Here is a 23,602-nt window from a genome sequence, read left to right as displayed (position 1 = left end):
GGTGCATGATGAAAATATGCCCTAGAGGCAATAATAAAGATGTATTATTAATATTTCTAGTTTCACAATTAATGTTTATATTTCATGTTGTCGTCGTCGTGTGATGTCTGCTCTAGCTCCTTGATGGGCATGATCTTTTTTTTTTACCTGGGCATGATCTTCTTGTGGGTGTTGGCAATGGAGATGTTGTTGGGGAAGAGGTTGCAGAAGACGAATGCGTGCACCCTGGTGGTGGGGAAGAGCCCCATGACGGTGAGCGTGGCGAGCAGGGACATACCTAGGGAGAGCCCCCTGGTGATTGTCGGCGACGCTATTGAAGTTTGTGAATGGCCTAGGTTTTGTAGTTCGGATGATGTTTTGGTGGTTGTTTGGATCCAATTGCTAGTGAGTGATCAAACTTTTTTCTTCTTCTTTTATGTTTTTGGTCGAATTGTTCATAACATTTTTTTTCTAAACTTGGGCATATGATTAAATTATCATCACATGATAGATTTGTTTGCTTAATGCTATGCAAGAATAACTAGATTATGTAGTGAAAAATGCTTTCGGAAAAGTTTTAGTACTAGAGTTGAAAGCTCCTCTCCGCTTTACACCACCAGGAAGCATTCCTACGACGATCGTGTCTACCCACCAGCCACGCACACTGCGGGTGCCAGCGCCTAAGCAAACGAACTCCTTTACATGGCAATGTATCGAAAATCTGATGAGCGAAGGAATTCTTCAGGATTCTGGCGCTACTGCGGCGGTCGGGCCAGCCTCAATGTCCTTGGTGGTGGTGCTGCTGCCTGAGCGGCTGTCGTCGTCGTTTGATCTCTGCTCCAGCTCCATGATGGGTCTGATCTTCTTGTGCGTGATGGCGATGGCGATGTCGTTGGGGAAGAGGTTGCGGAATATGAATGCGTGCACCATGGTGGTGGCGAAGAGGCCCGTGACGGTGAGCGTGGCGAGCAAGGAGAGGCCTAGGGAAAGCCCCCTGGTGAAGGTGTTGTCGACGACGGTGGCGTAGCGGATGGAGGCGATGCCGGCGCCGGTCATGGGGAAGGTGTAGGCCCACCATGAGAGTGAGAAATTGATGCCCCTGAAGAAGTTGATGCGGACGGCGAGGGAGGCGTAGAGGAACATGGCGATGAAGTAGGCGAGCTTGGCCCCGAGCCCAAACTCGTCAGTGATCTTGGCCCATGCCATGGAGGCGACGCTGGGCGCGGCGACAAAGAGGAAGAAGACGGGGTGCAGGTCCTTGGGCAGCGTGGCGTTGGTGGGGAGACGCTGGTAGAGGGTGACGAAGAGCACGGCGTAGTGCGCCATCCCGACGCCGAAGAAGAAGAGCGGGCCTTCCTTGAGCCCCATGGAGGCGCCGAGCAGCGCGCCGACGAAGTTGCCGACGATGGAGAGGTGGTTGGACGGGTTGGCGACCTTGGAGAGCCGCCTGTCCCCGCCGGACATCCACTGGCCGTAGATCTTGAGCTCGAGGCAGAGCATGGGGGCCATGAGCGCGTACCAGAGCCATCCGGGCAGCTCGGCGACGACGGAGGGCGGCACGCCCATGGCGAGGAACATGCATGCGATCCAGGGCGCGAAGAAGAAGTTGACGCGGACGGGGTGGTAGTACTCGCGGCGGACGGCCTCGAAGAAGAAGACGATCTTGCAGGCGTAGACGGTCGTGATGATGCTCATGAGTGTGACAGCGATGAACCAGAGCACCAGGTTCACCTTGAGGCTGACGTGCAGGAACTCCGTGGGCGGCGCCGTCGCGATCGTCTTGTACAGGATCGCCTGGCTGCTGACTCCCAGGCACATACCGAAGGTGGACACGGGGAACCGGAGCAGGAACGGCCATTTCTTGTCCGACGGCAGCACCAGCGCCTCCGACGACTGCAGAAAGGACACGACTGGAGCATGAGGTACTGTATGGTAGCAAAGAAATCGATGCAATGACAACTGACAGTTTGGTAAGAGTTAACTTACTTTGAGTTTGTCCAGTTCGGGCCCCTCCAGCGCGGCGAAGAAGCGATCAACATTGGGAGGCAAGGACGGCGTGCGCTCGCCGCTGATGGCGTCTCCCACCTCCTCCTCCTCGGGGGTATTGACGGGCACGCCGCCGCCAGCCAGGTGGGTGATCTGCCTCTCGAGCTTCCCGGAGAAGGTCTTGAACGAGTCGTACCGCCCCCGGTTCATCGTCCGGCCGGCCCGGCTGTTCATCCGTCCACCCATGTGCGCGGGCACCCCGCCGGGGATGGGCTGCGACCGGAACATCACCTTGCTCGTCCTGCCAGCATGGTGCATGGGCGGGCGCTCCGCCTCGTCCGCCGCGCTCGTCCTGGACAGCCGGTGGGGCTCGGCCCCGTCACCGCCCGCGTGCGGCGGAAGGTGGTGCTCGGAGAAACCGGTGGGCGAGGTGGGCAGGCTGATGGAGACGTGCGGCGCGTGGCGGGACCCCGGCGGCTGGAACGGCGAGTCGAACTGCGGGATGGCCGCATCGCTGCGGTGCGTGACGCGGTCCAGGGGCCGCACCTGCATTAAACAACCGAAATCGGTCATGCCGTCCAAGCTCTGCTTCGTCCAGCCATTAACGATGGATGGAACAGAGATCGATGAAGAGAACTCACCCGGGCGGTGGGGCGGGTCGCGTCATCTTGGTTGAGCTGCTGCTGTGTGCGGGGACTGAGCGGAGGGTGCGGGCTGGGCGCCGGCGTGGTGGTGTCGAAGCCGTCGAGGTGGGAGACCTCGACGTTGGCGAGGAGGGACGGCACCTCGGCGCCGGTCGTGCTGCCTTTGCTTGTGTTGGCTTCCATTGCTCACTCAGAGGAGACCTGCGCGGCACATATCGAGCAAGTGTGAGAACAAGTGAGAGCTTAAATACTAGCAACAGGTAAGCGTGTCCTTTCTGCATCATCCATGTCACCATCCAAACTTTCAAGAATCAAGAGCAAATCGATGTTTTTGTCTGCCAACTTACTAGTGGCGCCGTGAAACTGTCGACGTCCAGCTGGACCAGCGGATGATCAACAGTTTTCGCTAGTGTTCCTAGGAGATTGCTAGACGGTTCTGCTTGATTAGGCAGAGAGGCAGGAATTGATCAGAACATTAGGTATCAGAATCAGTCCGATGAAGATCGAGAGATGTGAAAATCTCGCAGGCGATCGAGAGGAGGACAGAGCATGTGCAAGCGGGCGAGTTGCATGACCATTAAAATAGGGAAACTAAGACGCCATGTATGGGAAATCACTTTGCTATAGGGCGTATGACTTGTGTGAATGCATTTTGAGTGTCAAAAATTCTAAAATAAATTTTGCATGTACATCTAGATATTTTATGTTCGTACATAAGTTTTAGAAAAATAATTTTTTATGTGTCTCCGTAAAATAGACAAATTTTATGCTCCAACACGACTACGTATAGTACATTTTTTTGTCTTTTTGTACATGTCACATAAAATGTTGTTTTCAAAAACTGTGTACCATAGAATATCATGATGTACAACAAAATTTATGTCGAATTTTACATTTTAATAATTGTTTTTTAATTATTTTGTATAATGGGAGCAAATGCTCCTATGTGCCAAAACACCTCCTCCGCCATATATGTATGTATGATGAGCCGATGACTGGCTGGTTGGTGCGTTTCGTGCTGGTCCCATCAGTGCGCAACGACCCTGCTTCATTCACTAGCAGCTGTATGTGATGTGGAGTACTTGTAGATCTAGGACGCGTCACCACCTGCCAGTAGTGGAAGCTACTGAAAACAGGCGGGCAGAACGAGCTGTGTAGCTTCTGTTTTATCTTCATCGTTCTGTGCTGGAATATTTGTGGACACGATCCCCTGCTACCACCAGTGTCTAGTTAAGCTACATATTTAGAGGAACCTTCCCAAACTGTCTTTTTTGTTAACTGACAAACCTTTCCAAAGTGTTCTTCTCGTTAACTGACAAACCTTCTCAATTAGCTCCCTGAAACGAGGCTCCCGAAGTGTGGCGATCAGTCCTGCACTTGTACATTTGCAGGAATTTTAAGCACGTTCTGAAGCGGATGGTAACGGCAACGTGCATTTTGGGTGGAAGCTACTGGCAGGCCTCATTGTTGGATGTCAGTTCAGTTTGTTTCTTCTGTCTCGCACTCCACTCAAGTGTCGCTTTCAGAACCGGAAAGATAATGTCGCGTCCCTAAAGCAAGGCTTCGTTTCAATCTCGTGACCCGTCGATCCGACCCAACACTTCAATATCTTAGGTTAGCTGGAAGTGTATAGGCTCGATTTGCTCAAAATTGTTGCACTGAACGAATAAAAGTAATCGAGGAAAGAAGAAAGATCTAGGTAGATGGCCAATACAACTTGCAACAACTTGTGGATTAAACGACATGATCAGAAGTCAGTTAAATGCAAACGCGCGTTTAGTCAAATGGCAGTAAGCAATCAAAGCTTCTATCTAATTGGCATGCACTCCATCCATTCTAAAATATACAATTCGGAGTCATAATTTTATCCCAAGTCAAACTATTTCAAATTGGCATGCACTCCTCCATTCCAATTTTATAGAAAAACATATACATAGTGCATGTTATAAATTTTGACAATTTAAGGAATGGACGTAATGGTAACGTCTTCCACAACAAGCAAGCTCCTTCACATATAGTATTTGACAAGGTTAAAAAAGAGGCACGTCTTTGGGTCTGGTGGGTGCTAAGGGTTTGGGCGGAATGATACCAGAAGAGTAATCATTATAATAAATTACTTTTACGGCCTTGTAAAACACTCTTCTTAATTAACCGAATGGGGAAAAGCTTTTGCCCGTGTTTGAAAAGAGATCAGGTCAAACTTGGAGAAATTTGACTTGGATCAAAATGAGAAATCGAATTATTTTGAAAACGTATAGAGAGTAACTAGGTGGTGCTGCACAATTTCCATTCCTGGTATTAAGCCTGAAAACGCTGGGTCATATATTCAAAAATTAGAAAATAAAACATCTTGAATTAATGTGTATAGTACTGAAATATATGAAATATTTTGACCAAAGGCAATTATTTTGTGGTCAACTGAAATCAGCGAATTCTGATGAAATATCACCGAAAATTGATTTCCATGGTACTAGCTAGGCAACTAGGAGCTGATGTGCAATTTCCCTTGTTGCATTTCCCGGTATCAGGCCTGAAAACGCTGGGTCATATATATATTCAACAGATTTGAGTCATCAGTCATTATAAGTGCACAACCTAAACCAGGTGGCTCGAGCAATTCCAGGCCGGAGAAAAATTGATGGTGCAAGAGAGAAACAGCTAGCTGTGTTCATATCGGAGAGAAACGTACAGCTGTTGCATGCAAAGTTCAAATCGGAGAGAACCTCGCATTCATGTGCGCGCAGGATCGACATGACTAGTTAAAAATGGGCGGTCAGGGCAGTCGCCGTCGGATTGATAAGATAAATACATGCAGCCCCTGAATACATGCCCGTTGGATCATGGTAGGATCGATCGGGCGTGGAATGACTTGGCTTCCTGGAGATAGCACAAGCTCGATCAGCCGTCGCCCTCGATCGCTGAAATCTACTCATATCGGCGATGGTCCAGCATGCGACAGAAGATTGGACGGAAGTCACGGAACAGATGGGCGCGCGTGTGGTGAGCGGCGTACGTCGACGTCTGCAACGGTGGCGTCGTCTTGTCCGGCGATAGACGAGACGCCGCATGTCCGAGGATGGATGACTTGTGCAAGACAAGGGAGGCGGCCCGGTTTAAAATTCGAGCCAGGGACTCTATCATGTCATGTCCAGTTTAAAATTCGAGTATAGGTCGATAATAAGATTAGGTGGAGGAGCCGTAGCTATAGCTCTTGGTTTACGCCGTAATCCCCGGCCAGCTAGCTGCTTGCTGGTAGATATAGTATTCGCGTACGAAAGCTTCGACGGCGCAGGCCGCGCCACGCGCGTTGAAGAACCTAAATTGTAATTGGAACGTACATCGGCGTCAAGCGTCTGCATGCAAGAACATGCGCAAATCTGTCCGAGATGGAATCATAATAAATAAACAATCCTTGCTGTCGGAGGTGTACGGCTCCGTTGCTGTTGCACGCAGGTTGGTTTACCTGAGACAGCTAGGGAGCATATATATATGTAGGACGACGCCGGCCGCCGGGGACGTCGACGAGCAAAGGCTGGCGGCGGCGATATGATCGAGCGGCCGCGCCGGCCGATCGGGGAGGGTCGTCCCGCCGGAACAAGCACCTAGCCTAGCCTAGGCGCAAGGCCACAACGGGCGCGCGCGGACGTCGGGTGGCCAAGCTAAAACGAGCGCGCGGCGGCGTGGTTGTTGGCTGGCTGGACCGGCGTCCGTACGTCGTAAGCATGGCGACCAGCCGGGGACCTACCTTGTCAGGGACAGGATGATAATACTAGCTACCAACGTGAAGAGTGCAGATGCTATTTTGGGTCGATCAGCGCGTGGCGGGAAATTGGACGGTCTAAATGCGCATCTAGCTCGGTCTATTCAACGGTGGTCGGCCCATGAGCAGAACCACGCCGGGCCACGTGGTTGGGGCAGGATGAAACGGCGATTGTGGCAACTAGATTTGGTCCGATCGATCGGCATGTGTGATGCCAAGTACCGCTTCTCCTGTCCTTTTGTGGCTGTTGCCACCTTAGTTAGACAGGCCTGGTCGGTAAAATTAAAGATGATGGATGCTCGTAAGATGCGCACTGGCAGTTCCACTGTATCGTATTTCCTGGTCACGCTTTCGCTTCGGTTCCACAAGATATGGATGCAAATGTGCTGCTTTCCATTCAAATTTGCTGCTCCCAAATTCGTTTCAGTAAGACTAGATCATGGTGGAGAGTATGTTACAACTTCTATGGTGGGTAGTATCATGCAAAGTAATATTTATTAGATTATAGACTCATTTTATTTTAAAATGTGTGATGTTATAGTAACATAGTTAGTTGCCACCTCACTCTCTTTCTTCATTTATTATCACGTCACCAAAATGTATTGAGGTGTACTACTTATGCTACTACCATTATGAGTAGTGCTACGCCATTTTCTCGGAAACAAAATCCACGATTTTTTTCCTAGACACGAATAAAGATGTGTTTGGTAGCTCACACAGACCTTTCTCGGCTCGAGTGGGCTCAGCTTTTCTGTTGTCCACATGAAGAGTCGGGCATGTATCACACGGTTCTTAAAACATGCTGAAAGTTAGCCAACGAGAAACACACGAACCAGTCGTTTGTGGCTGGGCTGGCCCGAGCGACTGCAAAGTGGACATGTCGATGCGCATGCGCGGGCGAGAAATAGCATGCAACAGCATGACGCACCGAGAACGCGCGCCATAACTCCCGTCACCGCTCACTCTCCCCTATCACCCGTTCTTTCACACCCGCCCTCTCCTCTCGTCGTCGGAGTTTGCAGTGTCGACAATATATCAAGGATCACTGCTCGGAAGAGCAACGATGGAAGAGTAGGTAATCGACCAACGCACCCTCTCTCTTAGCAAGCCTTCATCGGCGTCGACGACGCGCTTTGTTCGTATCTCAAGCTCTTCCCGACTTCTGTCAATGGCAGTAACCCCTCAACCTACTCAGATATGATTGTAGGGTGGTAGATATATAATTAGTAGGCTTGTCATGTGCTTACTCATCACATTCACGGTAGATCTTAGCTGCTAGGTTTAATTCTCCATCGATAAGAGCGAGTATCCCCTTACTTGTTCTTCGGGTTAATATGGTGGTCGTGGTAATGTGTAGATCTAGCTTTACATTGGTTAAATCCGGGCTTAGATTTTGTCGACTTTGCCAAATGTACGCTTCGATCGAAGCAAAATTTGAGGATTTTTGCATCGTTAAGGGTTTGATGTAAGGCTGATTATATTTCCACTACCGTTGATTAATATTCAACAAATTTGACTCATCAGTTATCACAAGTTACAACCTAAAACAAGTGGCATCCCGCCGCTGGCGAGTTGCGCAATCCGCCGGCGATAACTGCCACTTACCACCGGCGAATTAGGAAGCGCCGGCGATAAGGGCTTACCACCGGCGAGGTGGTCGCCGGCGAACAAGAAGGCGCCGGCGGTAAGGGTTTCTGGTGCGCCGGCGGTAGGCTAATTCCTAGTAGTGGCAGGAGCAATTTCAGGCCGGGGCAAAATTCACGGTGCAAAACAAAGATAAACAACTGTTGATGCGTGGACAGTTCATATATTTGGGGGGAACCAGCTATATATCCCGCGTGCTGTGTGCATGCAAAGTTCAAATCGGAGAGGAACTCGCATGCAGGACGTGACTGCTTAAAAATGGGCGGTCCTGGGCAGTCGCCGTCGTCTTGACAATGTATACCCCTAGCCGTAGTAGATGTCAAGGTCCAATCGATTATATTGTGCATGGAAAGGCTTGACATCCTGGAGACACGACAAGCTCAGCCGTCGCCGTCGTCCCGTTAAACAGGAATAAGCAGCAGCAGCAGCAGCCGCTGTCTGAAAATCAATGGACCGGTCGATCGTGGGCCGCACGTCGACGGCTGCATGCAAGGGTGGGGTTGCGTCATCCGGTCCGGCGATAGATGAGACGCCGCATGTCCCAGGAAGGATGACTTGCCCAAGGCTAAGAAAGGTTTTAAATTTGAGTCAAAGACTCGTCATGTCCTGGCGAGATAGGACCTATACGTTCTTGATCAGATTACCAGCTGGTGCCTGTTTGTATGCATGAGGTTAATTAACCTAGCGTACCGTAGGTCCGTAGCTCTTGGTTTACGCCTTGATCCCCGGCCGGACAGATGATGATTTAGTAATCGCTGGCCAGCCATGGCTTCGACGGCGCAGCCGGCGCCACGCGATTGGACACAAATCTTGTCTATTCAAGAGTTGGCGAACAATATAATGCCGTTTCTCCCAGGCGTACGGCCGCCGTGGGTTGGTCGGGCAAGTTGATTGATCGCTAGCTAATTTATTCGCCAGATGCAGAGAGAAGCAAAGCTACTAGGATTATCTGGATTACCTGAGACAGCTAGCGACCACGACGACGAGCGTTGATATGATGGCCGGGGCGTCTGTCTAGGATGGAGCTGCTTGGAGATTGGCGGCCGCGGCAGCCGGTCCGGCAGGACAGGAGAGGGTCGCCGGAACCAGCACCTAGCCTACCGTAGGAAAGCCACAACGGATGACGATGGCCAAGCTAGCTAAAACGAGGCCGCGGCGGCGTGCGTTGTTAGCTCCCGGCCCTAAACTTGGCGACCAGCCCTGCAGGGTCCCAGCTTGTCAGGATAAGATAGCGAGGCTAAAACTACAGTTCTTCCTCGATTAACACGGGGTAAAATAGGTGCCGGTCTGCGCGTCGTCGATCCATTCCACGGTGGCCGTCGTTGGCAGAGATCCAGCATGGATCGATGCTCCGTTCCATGGCGCCTGGGCCACGTGAAAGGAACACAGCCACGCCGAGCCACGTGGTCGGGGCAGGATGGATGACTGCAGGAACCGTGGGAGAGAGATTCTGTTCGATCGCCATGTATATCTTGCCAAGTACCACGCGCTTCTCAGGCTGTCTGTCCTCTTGTGGCTGTTGCCTCGTTGGCTGCACTGGCGTTCCACCGAATCACATCTCCTGATGCAGGTTTCACTTCAGTTTTCCACGATATCTGGCCACAAATGCGAGCGGACAACGTATGATTGGCGTGCTCTTAACATTTCTGGCCCCAATTTAAGTCTCGGTTCTCGATCATATAGTGGGAAGTAACGTAGTAAATGCGCATGTTACTACCACTGTTCTACCTACATAATGGTCAGTAACATCGAAATAGTATCATATATGTCTTCATTAGCTACGATCATTGTATCCGAGAAGGTGATGTTACGTCAGCATGTTACTTCATCCTCCTCTCGCCATTAACTTACGTCACATAAGCAATTCTTGAGTTGACACTTCTAGTGAGTTCTCCACTATGAGTAGTCTCACTTGCCCACAACTGGCGAGAAAGATATGTCCCGCTCGGTAAATTGTGAAAGGAAATAAGTTTCGCGATCAAATTGGGACACAAGCTAGCTTACGGCCACCAATAACAAATAAAGAAAAATCTCTACTTGGACATTGGAACACCTCTCGTATAAAAATCCTATGAACTGACAATGAACATCTCCTGATCCTCAAATGCACCACCAAAAAGAGTTACAATTGAAAGCACCGTATTATAATTTTATCAAGAAAATGATGGCCACTTTATTGGTTGTGTGCATCTTTGATGTATAGACCCGCTCTTGACATTATATTGTTGGAAGAGGCTGAGTGTAACTAATACTATCATCTAGTATTATAATAATTTCTATTATCCTAAGAAAAGAGAAAAGATGAAATGTGTGGTGAATAGCGATGGTACGGCAGACAAGACACATGTCTATCTAGCAGTACTTATCATGGAACCGCATATCAATCTAGGAGTACTTATCATGGAACCGCATTCTTTGATTCCCCATTTTGTTCTATGGTTTCGAACCTCCAGAGTTCGAATGCCCACCAGCCATTGCCACACACACAACTCTTCTCCCAAGATTCCTCTTTCGGGCGACGGATGTGCTACGTGTCTTGTATTTTATTCTGATCGCTAATAATCAACTCCTATACTATTCAAGGGCATATAGTAATTCAATTCCTGTGGTGTATTCTAAGCCGGCGCAAGCTTTCAGTTTATTGGGTGACTTTGACACTTCAGAGACAAGCCACAGACATGGCAAACTAAGGAGGGGGGCTCAAAGGTGTATGGCCCAGGAAAACGACTAGAGTGTTCTACTAATATTTCCTATTAATTCAACTCTATTGAGTTGGACCATGCTCCAAACATGTAGGATATATTTTCTCTTTTTTCATCTACTCAGCTTTGCTTCTACGTTTTTTCATCTGTGTAAGACACCCCCATGATAGCAATTCTCAGCCAGCACAAGCTATCAGTTTTTTAGGCGACTTTCACACTTTGAAAGAGACAAGTGTCAGACAGGGCAAACTAGGGATTACAGCTCAAGATGTATGGCCCGGGAAAACGACTAGAGCCATCTACTATCCTACTAGTATTGGTTTAACTCTGCTATACTGAATAGCAACTCGGTACATTTGCTGTACTAGTAGTATTGAGTAGGACCATGCTCCAAATACACCATGTAGGATCTATTTTTCGTCTACTCAGCTTCCACGCTTCCAGAGAAGGAGCAAGATCGGTCCCAGATTTCCGCGTCCAAATGTGTCTCTCTTAAGAAACGTATCTTCTTCTGAGGTGAACGAGCGACATATCATATCTTGTAGGAATAGTATCTAAAGGGAGAAGAGGAAGAAACAATGTCCTCAAGGAACAGAGAGGAGCGGCCAGAACTATAACCAAAATAGCCACTCAAACCCAAGGCCATAAACAGCAACCAGAGAGGAGATTGCCGAGCCGATGGAGCGGGCAAGAATAAGATTTGCCCACATGAAGCATTGCAAAGTACTACTACAAAGATCGGTAAGTTCACTGACCTAGCAGTTGGGGGCAGCTTGAATCTGGGGACTGATGATGCGGCGATCCGAGCAGAGTCACGCGGTGTTGCTGACGCCGACGATGCGAATGGCGATGGAGGTTTGCGGCTGCATATATAGTGGGTTGTTCTTATGGACGGATGTGAGGTATGTGGGCAAAGAGCACGAGGCTTCAAGCTTCCCGTAGGCTTCCTTCTCCGGCGCTGCCTCCCACAGCTGGTTCCAGGCGGTGGAAGAACACGCGGGGTCTATTTCTCTCTCTCTCTCCTCTCTGATTTCCTGTTGCTCTGGTTTATACATACGGATTCGATGAGGTGTCTGGGCAAAAAGGAGTAACAAATCTGCTTCAGAAGGAAACACAGCTTGCATCTTCCGGGGAATAAATGTCATGTATGGTAACTTTATGTTAAAATATGGAATCATATACTCAGATTTTAATTTTTTATTTGTCTTCATGTAACAATCAGTTTTATAGCTGCCGATACCAATGTATGATGTATCTCGGCTAAGTCCTTAATCTCGGCCGCTCCTTCCTCCTCCATCAGAACTCTAGAACCAAACTTACTTCCATTCAAAATTAAGCCGAGTTCTTTTTTGTATTAGCGTTGATCGTAAGCATCTGTTTTTGGGGGCAATTCTGTTGTACAAAACAGCAATTTTGTTTTACCAAACGAGCTCAAGACACCGCCTGATATGGGGTGGCCCGATCTTCTCAGTAAGCTACAGTGGTGATGATGATCACGGGATGATGGCAGCGGAGAAACACGACGATGTAGTGGATGATAACTTGTATGACGCAACGAGATCTCTCGATTGGTCCCTGTCGCCAGATGCAACAGCTCTCAACCCTGCAAGATATTCGCAACTCCACACACTTGCGCACGTAGCCGCCGACCACGAAGCGGTAAGTTGCAACCGTCTAATTCCCAATGGAACAGCGAGATCACACAAGACTTAAACAGGATCTACACAATATCCAATCAATATGGTGTAGGGAATTCAATAGTTTTGCGAGCAAACAACTAAGAACTAGGGTTTATCTTAAACGTGGTCTCAAGCAACTAGGGGGCGTCCCGGGCACTTATATAGGTGTCGGGACGAGTTCTAGTCGAAAAGATACAAAAATAACCGACCCGGAATAGATCCGGTCGAGACAGACTCGGACTGGTCCGGTCTGGGATCCGGTCGACCGGGCTGTGGACCGGGCGGTCCGGTCTGTGGTCCGGTCAACCGGGCTGTGGACCGGGCGGTCCGGTCGGGGGTCCGGTCAACCGGTCCGAAACCGGGAAAGCTGCGAAGTTTCCGGTTTCGCCCCGGTACGATAAATTTCCTCCGGTTGGTGGCCGGTTTACGACCGGTCGACCGGACCAGGGACCGGGCTGGCCGGTCTGGGGGCCGGTCTGACCGGGTTCTGGACCGGCCTGGACTTCTTCTTCTCCTCTCGCGCATTCCTCCCGCTCCTCCCTCGCGCGTCCATGAGATATCTTCATGTCCAGCTCCATGTCCAGCTTCACGGCCCTCTTGACGTCCGTCTTCATGTACAGCTGCTCCTCTCCTCGTGCGATGCATGTCTCCTCTTGATACCTGATGATACATAAGTAATAGGACTTAGGCAGTATAAAGTTCTCATCAATCAAAGTACCGTTTAGAAATAAATTCACCTGTTGTTTAAGTAGCTTCGCACGAGCTCTTGTAATTGGTCCAATCCGAACTTCATTGGACTTGAGCTTCACAGCAGGTTCATCTTCATTTGTTAATGACGGAGGTAGTAGTGAGGTAGGGATGTCCTCATCACCGCCCAATTCTGTAACATTAAAACTAAAATAACGGGAAAAAAAAGGAACCTTACTTTAGCTGCATTTTACATACAGGCCGGTCGAAAGGACCAGCCGAACTCCGAAGATAGTTCACCCAAGAACACGACAGGAGTGAAACACATGCACAAGAGACAAATCAACACACAAAATCTGTTCAACCGATGGGCAGTCATCAAAGCCTAGCAGTGTGAGATCTCCAGTATAATTCTCGAACCACCATCTTGATCAAGGGAGTTGCTCCACTTGTTTTACAAGCGTGAGAATAGGACTCCTACATACGTGATCTTCCTCTTCCGATGCCCGCCTCGCGACGTCTCGTCACGATGTTGCGGGAATACCTCGAGCATAGACCTTTTCTTCTTTTGTCACACATGAATGAAATTTGAATGGTTGCGCACAAAACTGGAACGGTTTTTCTTAGTGGACAAATGAATATTGGTGTATATTCAGTTCGTCTTCCGTCCCTTCCAACTCCTCCCGTGCCTATAAAAGAGAGGTCGCTCGTTTCCAGAAGAGACACACAACACCACACACATCATATGCGTCTACCACTCGGTTCCAGAACATTACGATGCTGCTCAAGACTTCTCCATCCCGTGTGCCAGCATGCACAACTCGATGGGACAACAGGCTTCCGGAATCCCGTCTCTTGTGATCCAGTACGGGGGAGAGACAATAAGGTTTTTGGGGAGTGCTCTAGCGTGACTGTTGGTTTCTTTGTCAACACATACGTTGGCACAAAAGCTGACGACTACTTCCCCAACGATGACTTCTTACCCGACATCAACAACCTCTTCGGTGACATGGCTCTCAACGGCGACAACGTCAACACCAACGCCAACGCTTGTTCCTCTTCTGGACGGTATGTGTTCTTACATTTTTCTTATGAGATCATGCTTCAATTCCTTCTCCTAGAAATATGTTTAGGCTCGTTGTTGGGTAATATATTGCTCTTAGCAATCAGTTTAACCTTTTTGTTTCTACTCTATTGTGGTGTGCATGACTAGTTTAATCTCAACCTTTTCAATCGTGTTTTATCTATTGTTTCATCAATTAAATCATGGGGAGAATTGCTAATATTTCCAGCAATCCAAAAAAAAAAACAGTATATACATTATTTCTGGATTAGCTTTGCTGCATCTCTTAAGCCTCCTCTATTTGAGGTCATGAATTACACGAGGTGGCGTGCGAGAGCCATTCTATGGCTTACAACCATGAGATGCTTTGATGTCACTAAGGGAAATCCTAAAGGAGAGCTTACTCCCGTCGAGGAGAGAAAGATTTTTAGGCTACTGACACCCTTCTAACGGGTGCTATCATCAGCGTTCTTGGCGAGTACATTGTTGACTTGTGTTTTTCCAACTCTATGGGCAAGGATATGTGAGACGCAACCGAAGAAAATTTGGGATCTTGGATGGGGGTTGTGAACTGTATACCATGTAGCAATTTTATCACTATTAAATGACTGATGATCGGTCCATCCCTAAGAAGCCTCATGAAATATGGTCCATTGCTAAGTAACTTGAGCAGTTTACTTGTGTGTTAATAGACAAGTTTATTGGCGTAGGTATCGTTGCCACGTCGAGCGGATCTTGCATAACGCGATGATAGATTGGCCAGAATAGAGATGCACTCAAAAATTAGTTTTGGAATTGCTGCATTTTTTAATTTTCAAAGTATTTTTTCATTTTTGAAGTGGTTCATTGTGTAAAAAGAAATGAAGTAGCACAAACAGAAAATAGTCAAAAATCGTCCATTAGTTGTAATATAATGGAATTTCATACCTTAATGAAATGAATTTTCACATCTTAATGACTTGGAAAGTGCAATCTGAATACTAATGAGAAACTGAGTTGATCGTGCTAATTGCGATTAACTTTTTTGCCGCTAAAATAAGCACGAAATATGACAAAAATAATGCCCCGCAACTTATCTGTGCTCGGCACTAAATAATATATCATTTATTGATGGACCGAGACATTTTTCGTGCCGCGCACGGGAACACGCAGCCTGTCGCTATACGCCGAGCGAAAAAAGCGTTGGATCTGCACTTTCGCTGACGCAATTTTTGATGTTGGCTTTTTTTTGCCATACTAGCATGGCGCCGCGATTACGGGTGGGCCTCGGCGTTTAAAGCCAGGGCGGCCCAAACGCTGACAGGTTTTTTTTCGAAATGGGGATGTACCCGGCTTCTGCATCATGACGATGCACACGGCCATTTATTAATAAAAGGTTCCAAAAAGTATTGTTTACATCTCACGCATGACCGAGGATTGATACAAGAATCAACCATCGAAAAAAAGACATACTACGACTACAACTCAACATAGTCTTCTAGTATGCCGCCAACCAGCCTGGCACAAGATATTCTGAGCGACCATCAGGAGCTGTGTGCAACCAGAAGCCATAGCATCCCGCTGTCCCTCTGGGGATAGTAGAGCCCAAAGTTGGACCCAATGGGAGACCATGTGAATAACCTGCAAGAAATGAAAAGAGACTTTTTTGTTAAAAATGATATCATTTCTGACCCTCCAAATAGACCAACATAAATCAGAAACCCCAATCCGGATAAACGCCTTAGATTGTCTATCTACTCCATTTAACCAATTACCAAACATATTAGTAATATTAGTAGGAGGTGGAAGATCAAAAGTGAAATTAACCGTACGCCATAATAGTTTAGCTAAAGGACATTCAATGAAAAGATGTTGAATGGTCTCCTGTTCCCCACAGAAAACATATTTTGTACACCCATTCCAATGACGTTTAGCTAGATTATATTTAGTTAACAAAACTTTATTACTCATGAACCACATAAAAATCTTGATCTTAAGTGGAATTTTAACCTTCCAGAGATACTTTCGCAAAAAAGGGGTATGGTCACACATAAGATCTTCATACATGGATTTGACCGTAAACAAACCATTAGATGTCAACTTCCAAATAAACCGATCCTCCTCGTCAGTCAAAGTAACCATCATGAGTTTCCGACATAGTTGTAGCCAAGAAATCCATTTACTACCATTCAACACCCTTCGGAATGTAATATTCAAAGGTGTTTGAGCAAGCACCTGTGCAACTGTGACATTTTTATGATGGACAATATTATACAAGGAAGGATATTGCTGGGCCAAAGAAGTAGTTCCCAACCAGGTGTCTTCCCAGAAGCGGATGGACATACCATTACCCACTTTGAAAGAACCTCTTGAAAAAAACTCTTGTTTGACTTCCATCAATCCTTTCCAAAAAGGTGAATCAGTAGGCTTGGCTTGTACCTCTGATAGCATCTTCTGTCCTAAGTATTTGTTATGTAACAATTCTTGCCACACCCCATCTTCATTAAGAAGTTTAAAGAGCCATTTGCTCAGTAAGAATTTGTTTTTTATTTCAAGCACCTCTATACCTAAGCCCCCTTGATCTTTGGGCCGGCACACAATATTCCATTTTGTAAGGCGGTATTTTTTTTTGTTTTCATCTGACTGCCAAAAGAATCTAGATCTATAGAAGTCTAAATGTTTCCTTACCCCAATAGGTATTTGTAGGAAAGACAACATAAACATCGGTAAGCTAGTTAACACTGAATTAATAAGAACTAACCTATCACCATAGGATAGTAACTTCCCTTTCCAGCATCCTAATTTACTCTCAAACCGTGTTTCTACCGGATACCAATCCGAGTTCCTGAGTTTTTTTGTAATGAATCGGAATACCCAAGTATCAAAAGGGGAGTAGTCCAGCATCACATCCAAAGATCTGCTTATACTGGGCCTCTTCCTCCTTTGCCTTTCCAAAACAAAAAATCTCGCTTTTATGAAAATTAATCTTAAGCCCCGATAACTCTTCGAAAAGACATAAGATTAATTTCATATTAACCGCTTTCTCAAGATCATGTTCCAAGAATAGGATAGTGTCATCTGCATATTGTAATATAGAGAGTCCTCCCTCAACTAAATGTGGAATTAAACCCCCAACTTGACCATCCTCTTTTGCTCTTTCAATTAAGATGGCAAGCATATCCACTACAATATTAAAAAGCATTGGGGATAAAGGGTCCCCTTGCCTTAGGCCTTTCTTAGTCTGGAAATAATGACCAATATCATCATTCACCTTAACACCCACACTACCCCCTTGGACAAACTGTTGCACTAATCTTCCCCATTCTGAAGCAAAACCCTTCATCCTCAATGTTTGTTGCAGAAAGGGCCATTTCACCTTATCGTAGGCTTTTTCAAAATCGATTTTAAATAGTACTCCATCCATTTTTTTAGCATGTAGTTCATGGATTGTTTCATGAAGTATAACTACCCCTTCCAAAATGTTTCTACCTGGCATAAAAGCAGATTGGGTTGGCTTGATGACTCTTGGGGCAATCCCCGAGATGCGATTCGTGCCAACTTTAGTAAATATCTTAAAACAGACATTTAGTAAACATATAGGTCTGTATTGTTGAATTTGAACAGCATTTTCCTTTTTGGGTAACAAAGTAATGACACCAAAATTTAGTTTGTAAAGGGGCAAATCCCCATTACTAAACTGAGCAAACAAAGCCATCAAATCATTCTTTATAACCTCCCAAATTTTTTGATAGAACTCAGCTGGAAACCCATCTGGTCCAGGGGCTTTATTCAATTCCATCTGAGAAATTGCCTCAAAAACCTCCTTCTCCGTAAAAGGAGCCGTCAAGATCTCATTCTCCAATGGTGAAATCTGTGTAATATCCTGAAATTCCTCTTCAACTAGAGAAATATTGGTTGGTGCCGGTGCGCCAAACAATTTCTTGTAGAATTCAGTAATGTACACCTTTAAATTGTCTTCCCCAACAATAGTTCCCTCTTGCTGTTCTAATTGGAATATTTTCTTTTTCCTATGTTTTCCGTTAGCTATTAGGTGGAAATATCTTGTATTATTTCCCCCTTCCTGGATATGTTTAACTTTCGCCCTTTGAGCCCATTTAGACTCCTCATCTCTTCTTAATTTATTCAAACTATCATTGGCCTTTTTTAATTCCTCCCTTTCATTTGTATTCAACAATGTTGTTTCCGCTTTCACGTCAAGGCGCTCAATGATCTGCAAAAGTCTCTCCTTTTCTCTTTTGTACTTACCACTTTGATTTTTTGCCCAACCCTTAAGGAATCTTCTTAAATGTCTTAACTTATTTAACCAAATTTCCATTGGGCTAGCTCCACCTATAACTGAATTCCACTCCTTTACTATCATGTCAAAAAAACCCTCTTGTCGCAACCAATGTAGCTCAAAAGATAATTTTGCTTGGTTACCCAGGTGTGCTTTCACCCCTGAATCAATAAGTATTGGAGTATGATCAGAATCGGCTCTAGTTAGAGCTCTTACCGTGACCAATGGAAATTTTTGTTCCCACGATATTGATGCTAGTACTCTATCGAGATTCTCATATGTAGGCTCTTCTCTCCTACTTGCCCACGTATATTGTCTTCCTGTTAGACCAATTTCCCTTAAATTCAAATGTTCAATAATTGCAATAAAAACAAAGGGCCAACGCGCTTTGAAATTATCATTATTCTTTTCTTCCCTTGTGCGTATAATATTGAAATCACCCCCTACCAACATAGGTAATGTTTCAGATTCACAAGTGCGCACTAGTTCCGACAAAAATTCTGCTTTGTGCATGTCTTGGGCAGCCCCATAAACCGGCACCAGAATCCATTCGAAACCATCCCTCTTACATTTAATATGCATCTTAACCAGAAATCATCTGTGCTTACTTTTAACACTTCAAGAGTATCAGAGTTTATTCCCACTAGAATACCCCCTGAACGACCATGCGGTGACAAACAAAACCAAGAGTAGTTATACCCCGCAGCTAATTTATTCAAAAAAGGGATAGAGAAATTAGATCTTCCAGTCTCCAATAAGGCAATGAAGTCTAATTTATGCTCCCTAATCGCCTCTTTAACAAACAAATGCTTAGCAGTATCCCCAAAACCCCCTGAATTCCAATTAATACCTTTTATATTCTGCATCATGAAAATTGTTTTTTAATTCTTTTCCGAGTACTTTTACGAATATTACTTGTATCATACACTTTCCTCTGTCTGTTTTTCTTTACCTTGACAACTGGTTTAAGATGCTCCAATTGATCATCTAAATCCACCGGGATGTCATCATCCTCACATAAGTCCTCACACAGGTTGGATACTTTTGACAATACAAGAGTATCCAACCCTTCATCTCTATTCACAATGTCTTCCTCATTTTTCTTTAAAATAGTTAAGATTCTCTCATTTTCCACCATTTTAATCCCTCTAATGGAATGATCGATCTCAACTTGAGAGGATCCTAATGACACACCTAACCTATCAGCTCTCTTAACTATCTCGGTGTCTGGAATATTGGTACGTCTCCGACGTATCGATAATTTCTTATGTTCTATGCCATATTATTGATGATACCTACATGTTTTATGCACACTTTATGTCATATTCGTGCATTTTCTGGAACTAACCTATTAACGAGATGCCGAAGTGCCGGTTGTCTGTTTTACGCTCTTTTTGGTTTCAGAAATCCTAGTAACGAAATATTCTCGGAATTGGACGAAACGAAGACCCGGGGGCCTATTTTGCCACGAACCTTCCGGAAGACCGAAGAGCATACGAAGTGGGGCCACGAGGTGGCCAAACCACAAGGCGGCGCGGCCAAGGGGGCCCGCGCCGCCCTGTGGTGTGGGCCCTCGTCGGCCCCCGACTCCGCCCTTCCGCCTACTTAAAGCCTCCGTCGCGAAACACCCGATGCGAAAAAACCACGATACGGAAAACCTTGCGAGACGCCGCCGCCGCCGATCCCATCTCGGGGGATTCGCGAGATCTCCTCCGGCACCCTGTCGAAGAGGGGATTCATCTCCCGGAGGACTCTACACCGCCATGGTCGCCTCCGGAGTGATGAGTGAGTAGTTCACCCCTGGACTATGGGTCCATAGCGGTAGCTAGATGGTTGTCTTCTCCTCATTGTGCTTCATTGTTGGATCTTGTGAGCTGCCTAACATGATCAAGATCATCTATCTGTAATAATCTATGTTGTGTTTGTCGGGATCCGATGGATAGAGAATACCATGTTATGTTAATTATCAAGTTATTGCATATGTGTTGTTTATGATCTTGCATGCTCTCCGTTATTAGTAGAGGCTCTGGCCAAGTTGATGCTAGTAACTCCAAGAGGGAGTATTTATGCTCGATAGTGGGTTCATGCATTGCATCGACACAGGACGATGACGAGGAAAGTTCTAAGGTTGTGTTGTCTTGTTGCCACTAGGGATAAAACATTGATGCTATGTCCGAGGATGTAGTTATTGATTACATTACGCACCATACTTAATGCAATTGTCACGTTGCTTTGCAACTTAATGCTGGAAGGGGTTCGGACGATAACTCTGAAGGTGGACTTTTAGGCATAGATGCGGTTGGATGGCGGTCTATGTACTTTGTCGTAATGCCCAATTAAATCTCACTATACTTATCATGACATGTATGTGCATTGTTATGCCCTCTCTATTTGTCAATTGCCCGATTGTAATTTGTTCACCCAACATGCTTTTATCTTATGGGAGAGACACCTCTAGTGAGCTGTGGACCCCGGTCCATTCTTTAATCTTGAAATACAAATCTGTCTGCAATACTTGTTTTTACTTGTTTTCTCTCGCAAACAATCATCTTCCACACAATTCGGTTAATCCTTTGTTACAGCAAGCCGGTGAGATTGACAACCTCACCTGTTTCGTTGGGAGCAAAGTACTTTGGTTGTGTTGTGTAGGTTCCACGTTGGCGCCGGAATCTCCGGTGTTGCGCCGCACTACATCCCGCCGCCATCAACCTTCAACGTGCTTCTTGGCTCCTCCTGGTTCGATAAACCTTGGTTTCTTTACGAGGGAAAACTTGCTGCTGTGCGCATCATACCTTTCTCTTGGGGTTGCCCAACGAACGTGTGAAATACACGCCATCAAGCATATTTTACGGCGCCGTTGCTCGGGGAGATCAAGACACGCTGCAAGGGAGTCTCCACTTCTCAATCTATTTACTTTGTTTTTGTCTTGCTTTATTTTATTTACTACTTTGTTTGCTGCATTATATCAAAACACAAAAAAATTAGTTGCTAGCTTTACTTTATTTACTGTCTTGTTTGCTATATCAAAAACACACAAAAAAATTTAGTTTACTTGCATTTACTTTATCTAGTTTGTTTTATTTACTATTGCTAAAATGGCCAACCCTGAAAATACTAAGTTGTGTGACTTCACTAGCACAAATAATAATGATTTCCTATGCACACCTATTGCTCCACCTGCTACTACAGCGGAATTCTTTGAAATTAAACCTGCTTTACTTAATCTTGTTATGAGAGAGCAATTTTCTGGTGTTAGTTCTGATGATGTTGCTGCCCATCTCAATAATTTTGTTGAACTATGTGAAATGAAAAAGTATAAAGATGTAGATGGTGACATTATAAAATTAAAATTGTTTCCTTTCTCATTAATAGGAAGAGCTAAAGATTGGTTGCTATCTCTGCCTAAGAATAGTATTGATTCCTGGACTAAATGCAAGGATGCTTTTATTGGTAGATATTATCCCCCTGCTAAAATTATATCTTTGAGGAGTAGCATAATGAATTTTAAACAATTGGATAATGAACATGTTGCTCAAGCTTGGGAAAGAATGAAATCTCTGGTAAAAAATTGCCCAACCCATGGAGTGACTACTTGGATGATCATCCAAACCTTCTATGCGGGACTAAATTTTTCTTCGCGGAATTTATTGGATTCAGCTGCTGGAGGTACCTTTATGTCCATCACTCTTGGTGAAGCAACAAAGCTTCTTGATAATATGATGGTTAATTACTCTGAATGGCACACGGAAAGAGCTCCACAAGGTAAGAAGGTAAATTCCGTTGAAGAATCCTCTTCCTTGAATGATAAGGTTGATGCTATTATGTCTATGCTTGCGAATGATAGGACTAATGTTGATCCTAATAATGTTCCATTAGCTTCATTGGTTGCTCAAGAAGAACATGTTGATGTAAACTTCATTAAAAATAATAATTTCAACAACAATGCTTATCGGAACAATTCTAGTAATAACTATAGGCCATATCCTTATAATAATGGTAACGGTTATGCTAATTCTTATGGGAATTCTTACAACAATAATAGGAATACACCCCCTGGACTTGAAGCCATGCTTAAAGAATTTATTAGTACACTAACTGCTTTTAACAAATCTGTTGAGGAAAAGCTCAATAAAATTGATATTCTTGCTTCTAGAGTTGATAGTCTTGCCTCTGATGTTGATCTTTTGAAATCGAAAGTTATGCCTAATAGGGATATTGAAAATAAAATTGTTACTACAGCAAATGCCATCCAAGTTAGAATTAATGAGAATATAAGATTAATGGCTGAACTAGCGTGCTAGGTGGGATAGAGAAGAAAATGAAAAACTAGCTAAAAAGGAAAATGTAGCTAAAGTTTGGACTATTACCACCACTAGCAATGCTAATGATTCACATGTTGCTGCACCTCCTACTATCAATGGTAAAATAATTGGTGTTGGCAATGCTTCTACTCCTAGTGCAAAGCGCGCAAAATTACCTGAAACTGCTAAAACTGCTGAAACCGCCTGTGATAAAGCTGCTGAAATTTTTTCCAACCTTGGGGATGATAATCCCATTGCTTTAGATTGTAATGATTTAGATTTTGATGATTGCCACATCTCTGAAGTTATAAAGTTCTTGCAAAAACTTGCTAAGAGTCCCAATGCTAGCGCTGTAAACTTGGCTTTCACAAAACATATTACAAATGCTCTCATAAAAGCTAGAGAAGAGAAACTAAAACTTGAAACTTCTATTCCTAGAAAGCTAGAGGATGGTTGGGAGCCCATCATTAAAATGAGAGTCAAAGATTTTGATTGTAATGCTTTATGTGATCTTGGTGCAAGTATTTACGTTATGCCTAAGAAAGTCTATGATATGCTTGACTTGCCACCACTGAAAAACTGTTATTTGGATGTTAATCTCGTCGATAATGCTAAAAAGAAACCTTTGGGGAAAGTTGATAATGTTCATATTATGGTTAACAATAACCTTGTCCCCGTTGATTTTGTTGTCTTGGATATTGAATGCAATGCATCTTGCCCCATTATATTGGGAAGACCTTCTCTTCGAACCGTTGGTGCTACTATTGATATGAAGGAAGGTAATATTAAATATCAATTTCCTCTCAAGAAAGGTATGGAACACTTCCCTAGAAAGAGAATGAAGTTACCTTTTGATTCTATTATTAGAACAAATTATGATG

At 45.2% G+C, this 23,602-nt stretch overlaps 1 protein-coding gene across 1 annotated transcript; it reads right to left on the bottom strand.

Annotated features, from left to right (window-relative positions):
* Positions 1-534: 534 nt before the first annotated feature.
* Positions 535-3,016, bottom strand: LOC124708787 (S-type anion channel SLAH2-like). The gene is made up of 4 exons (XM_047240450.1): positions 2,957-3,016; positions 2,607-2,810; positions 1,966-2,511; positions 535-1,872 (listed from the first exon to the last, which is right to left on the bottom strand). Exons 2-4 carry the CDS (start codon positions 2,790-2,792, stop codon positions 721-723), a joined length of 1,884 nt encoding a protein of 627 aa, XP_047096406.1. The 5' UTR covers positions 2,793-2,810; positions 2,957-3,016; the 3' UTR covers positions 535-720.
* Between the last annotated feature and the right edge of the window lie 20,586 nt (positions 3,017-23,602).

This window comes from Lolium rigidum, chromosome 4 (assembly GCF_022539505.1).
Source record: "Lolium rigidum isolate FL_2022 chromosome 4, APGP_CSIRO_Lrig_0.1, whole genome shotgun sequence".
Classification (NCBI taxonomy): Eukaryota; Viridiplantae; Streptophyta; class Magnoliopsida; order Poales; family Poaceae; genus Lolium; species Lolium rigidum.
This window is presented reverse-complemented; position numbering and strand designations above follow the sequence as displayed.

Coding starts and splice junctions, on each gene's coding strand:
- LOC124708787 (XM_047240450.1), bottom strand. CDS start 2,792: ATGGAAGCCAACACAAGCAAAGGCAGCACGACCGGCGCCGAGGTGCCG. Junction 2,512..2,606: donor CGACCCGCCCCACCGCCCGG/GTGAGTTCTCTT, acceptor TGTTTAATGCAG/GTGCGGCCCCTGGACCGCGT. Junction 1,873..1,965: donor CCGAACTGGACAAACTCAAA/GTAAGTTAACTC, acceptor TCCTTTCTGCAG/TCGTCGGAGGCGCTGGTGCT.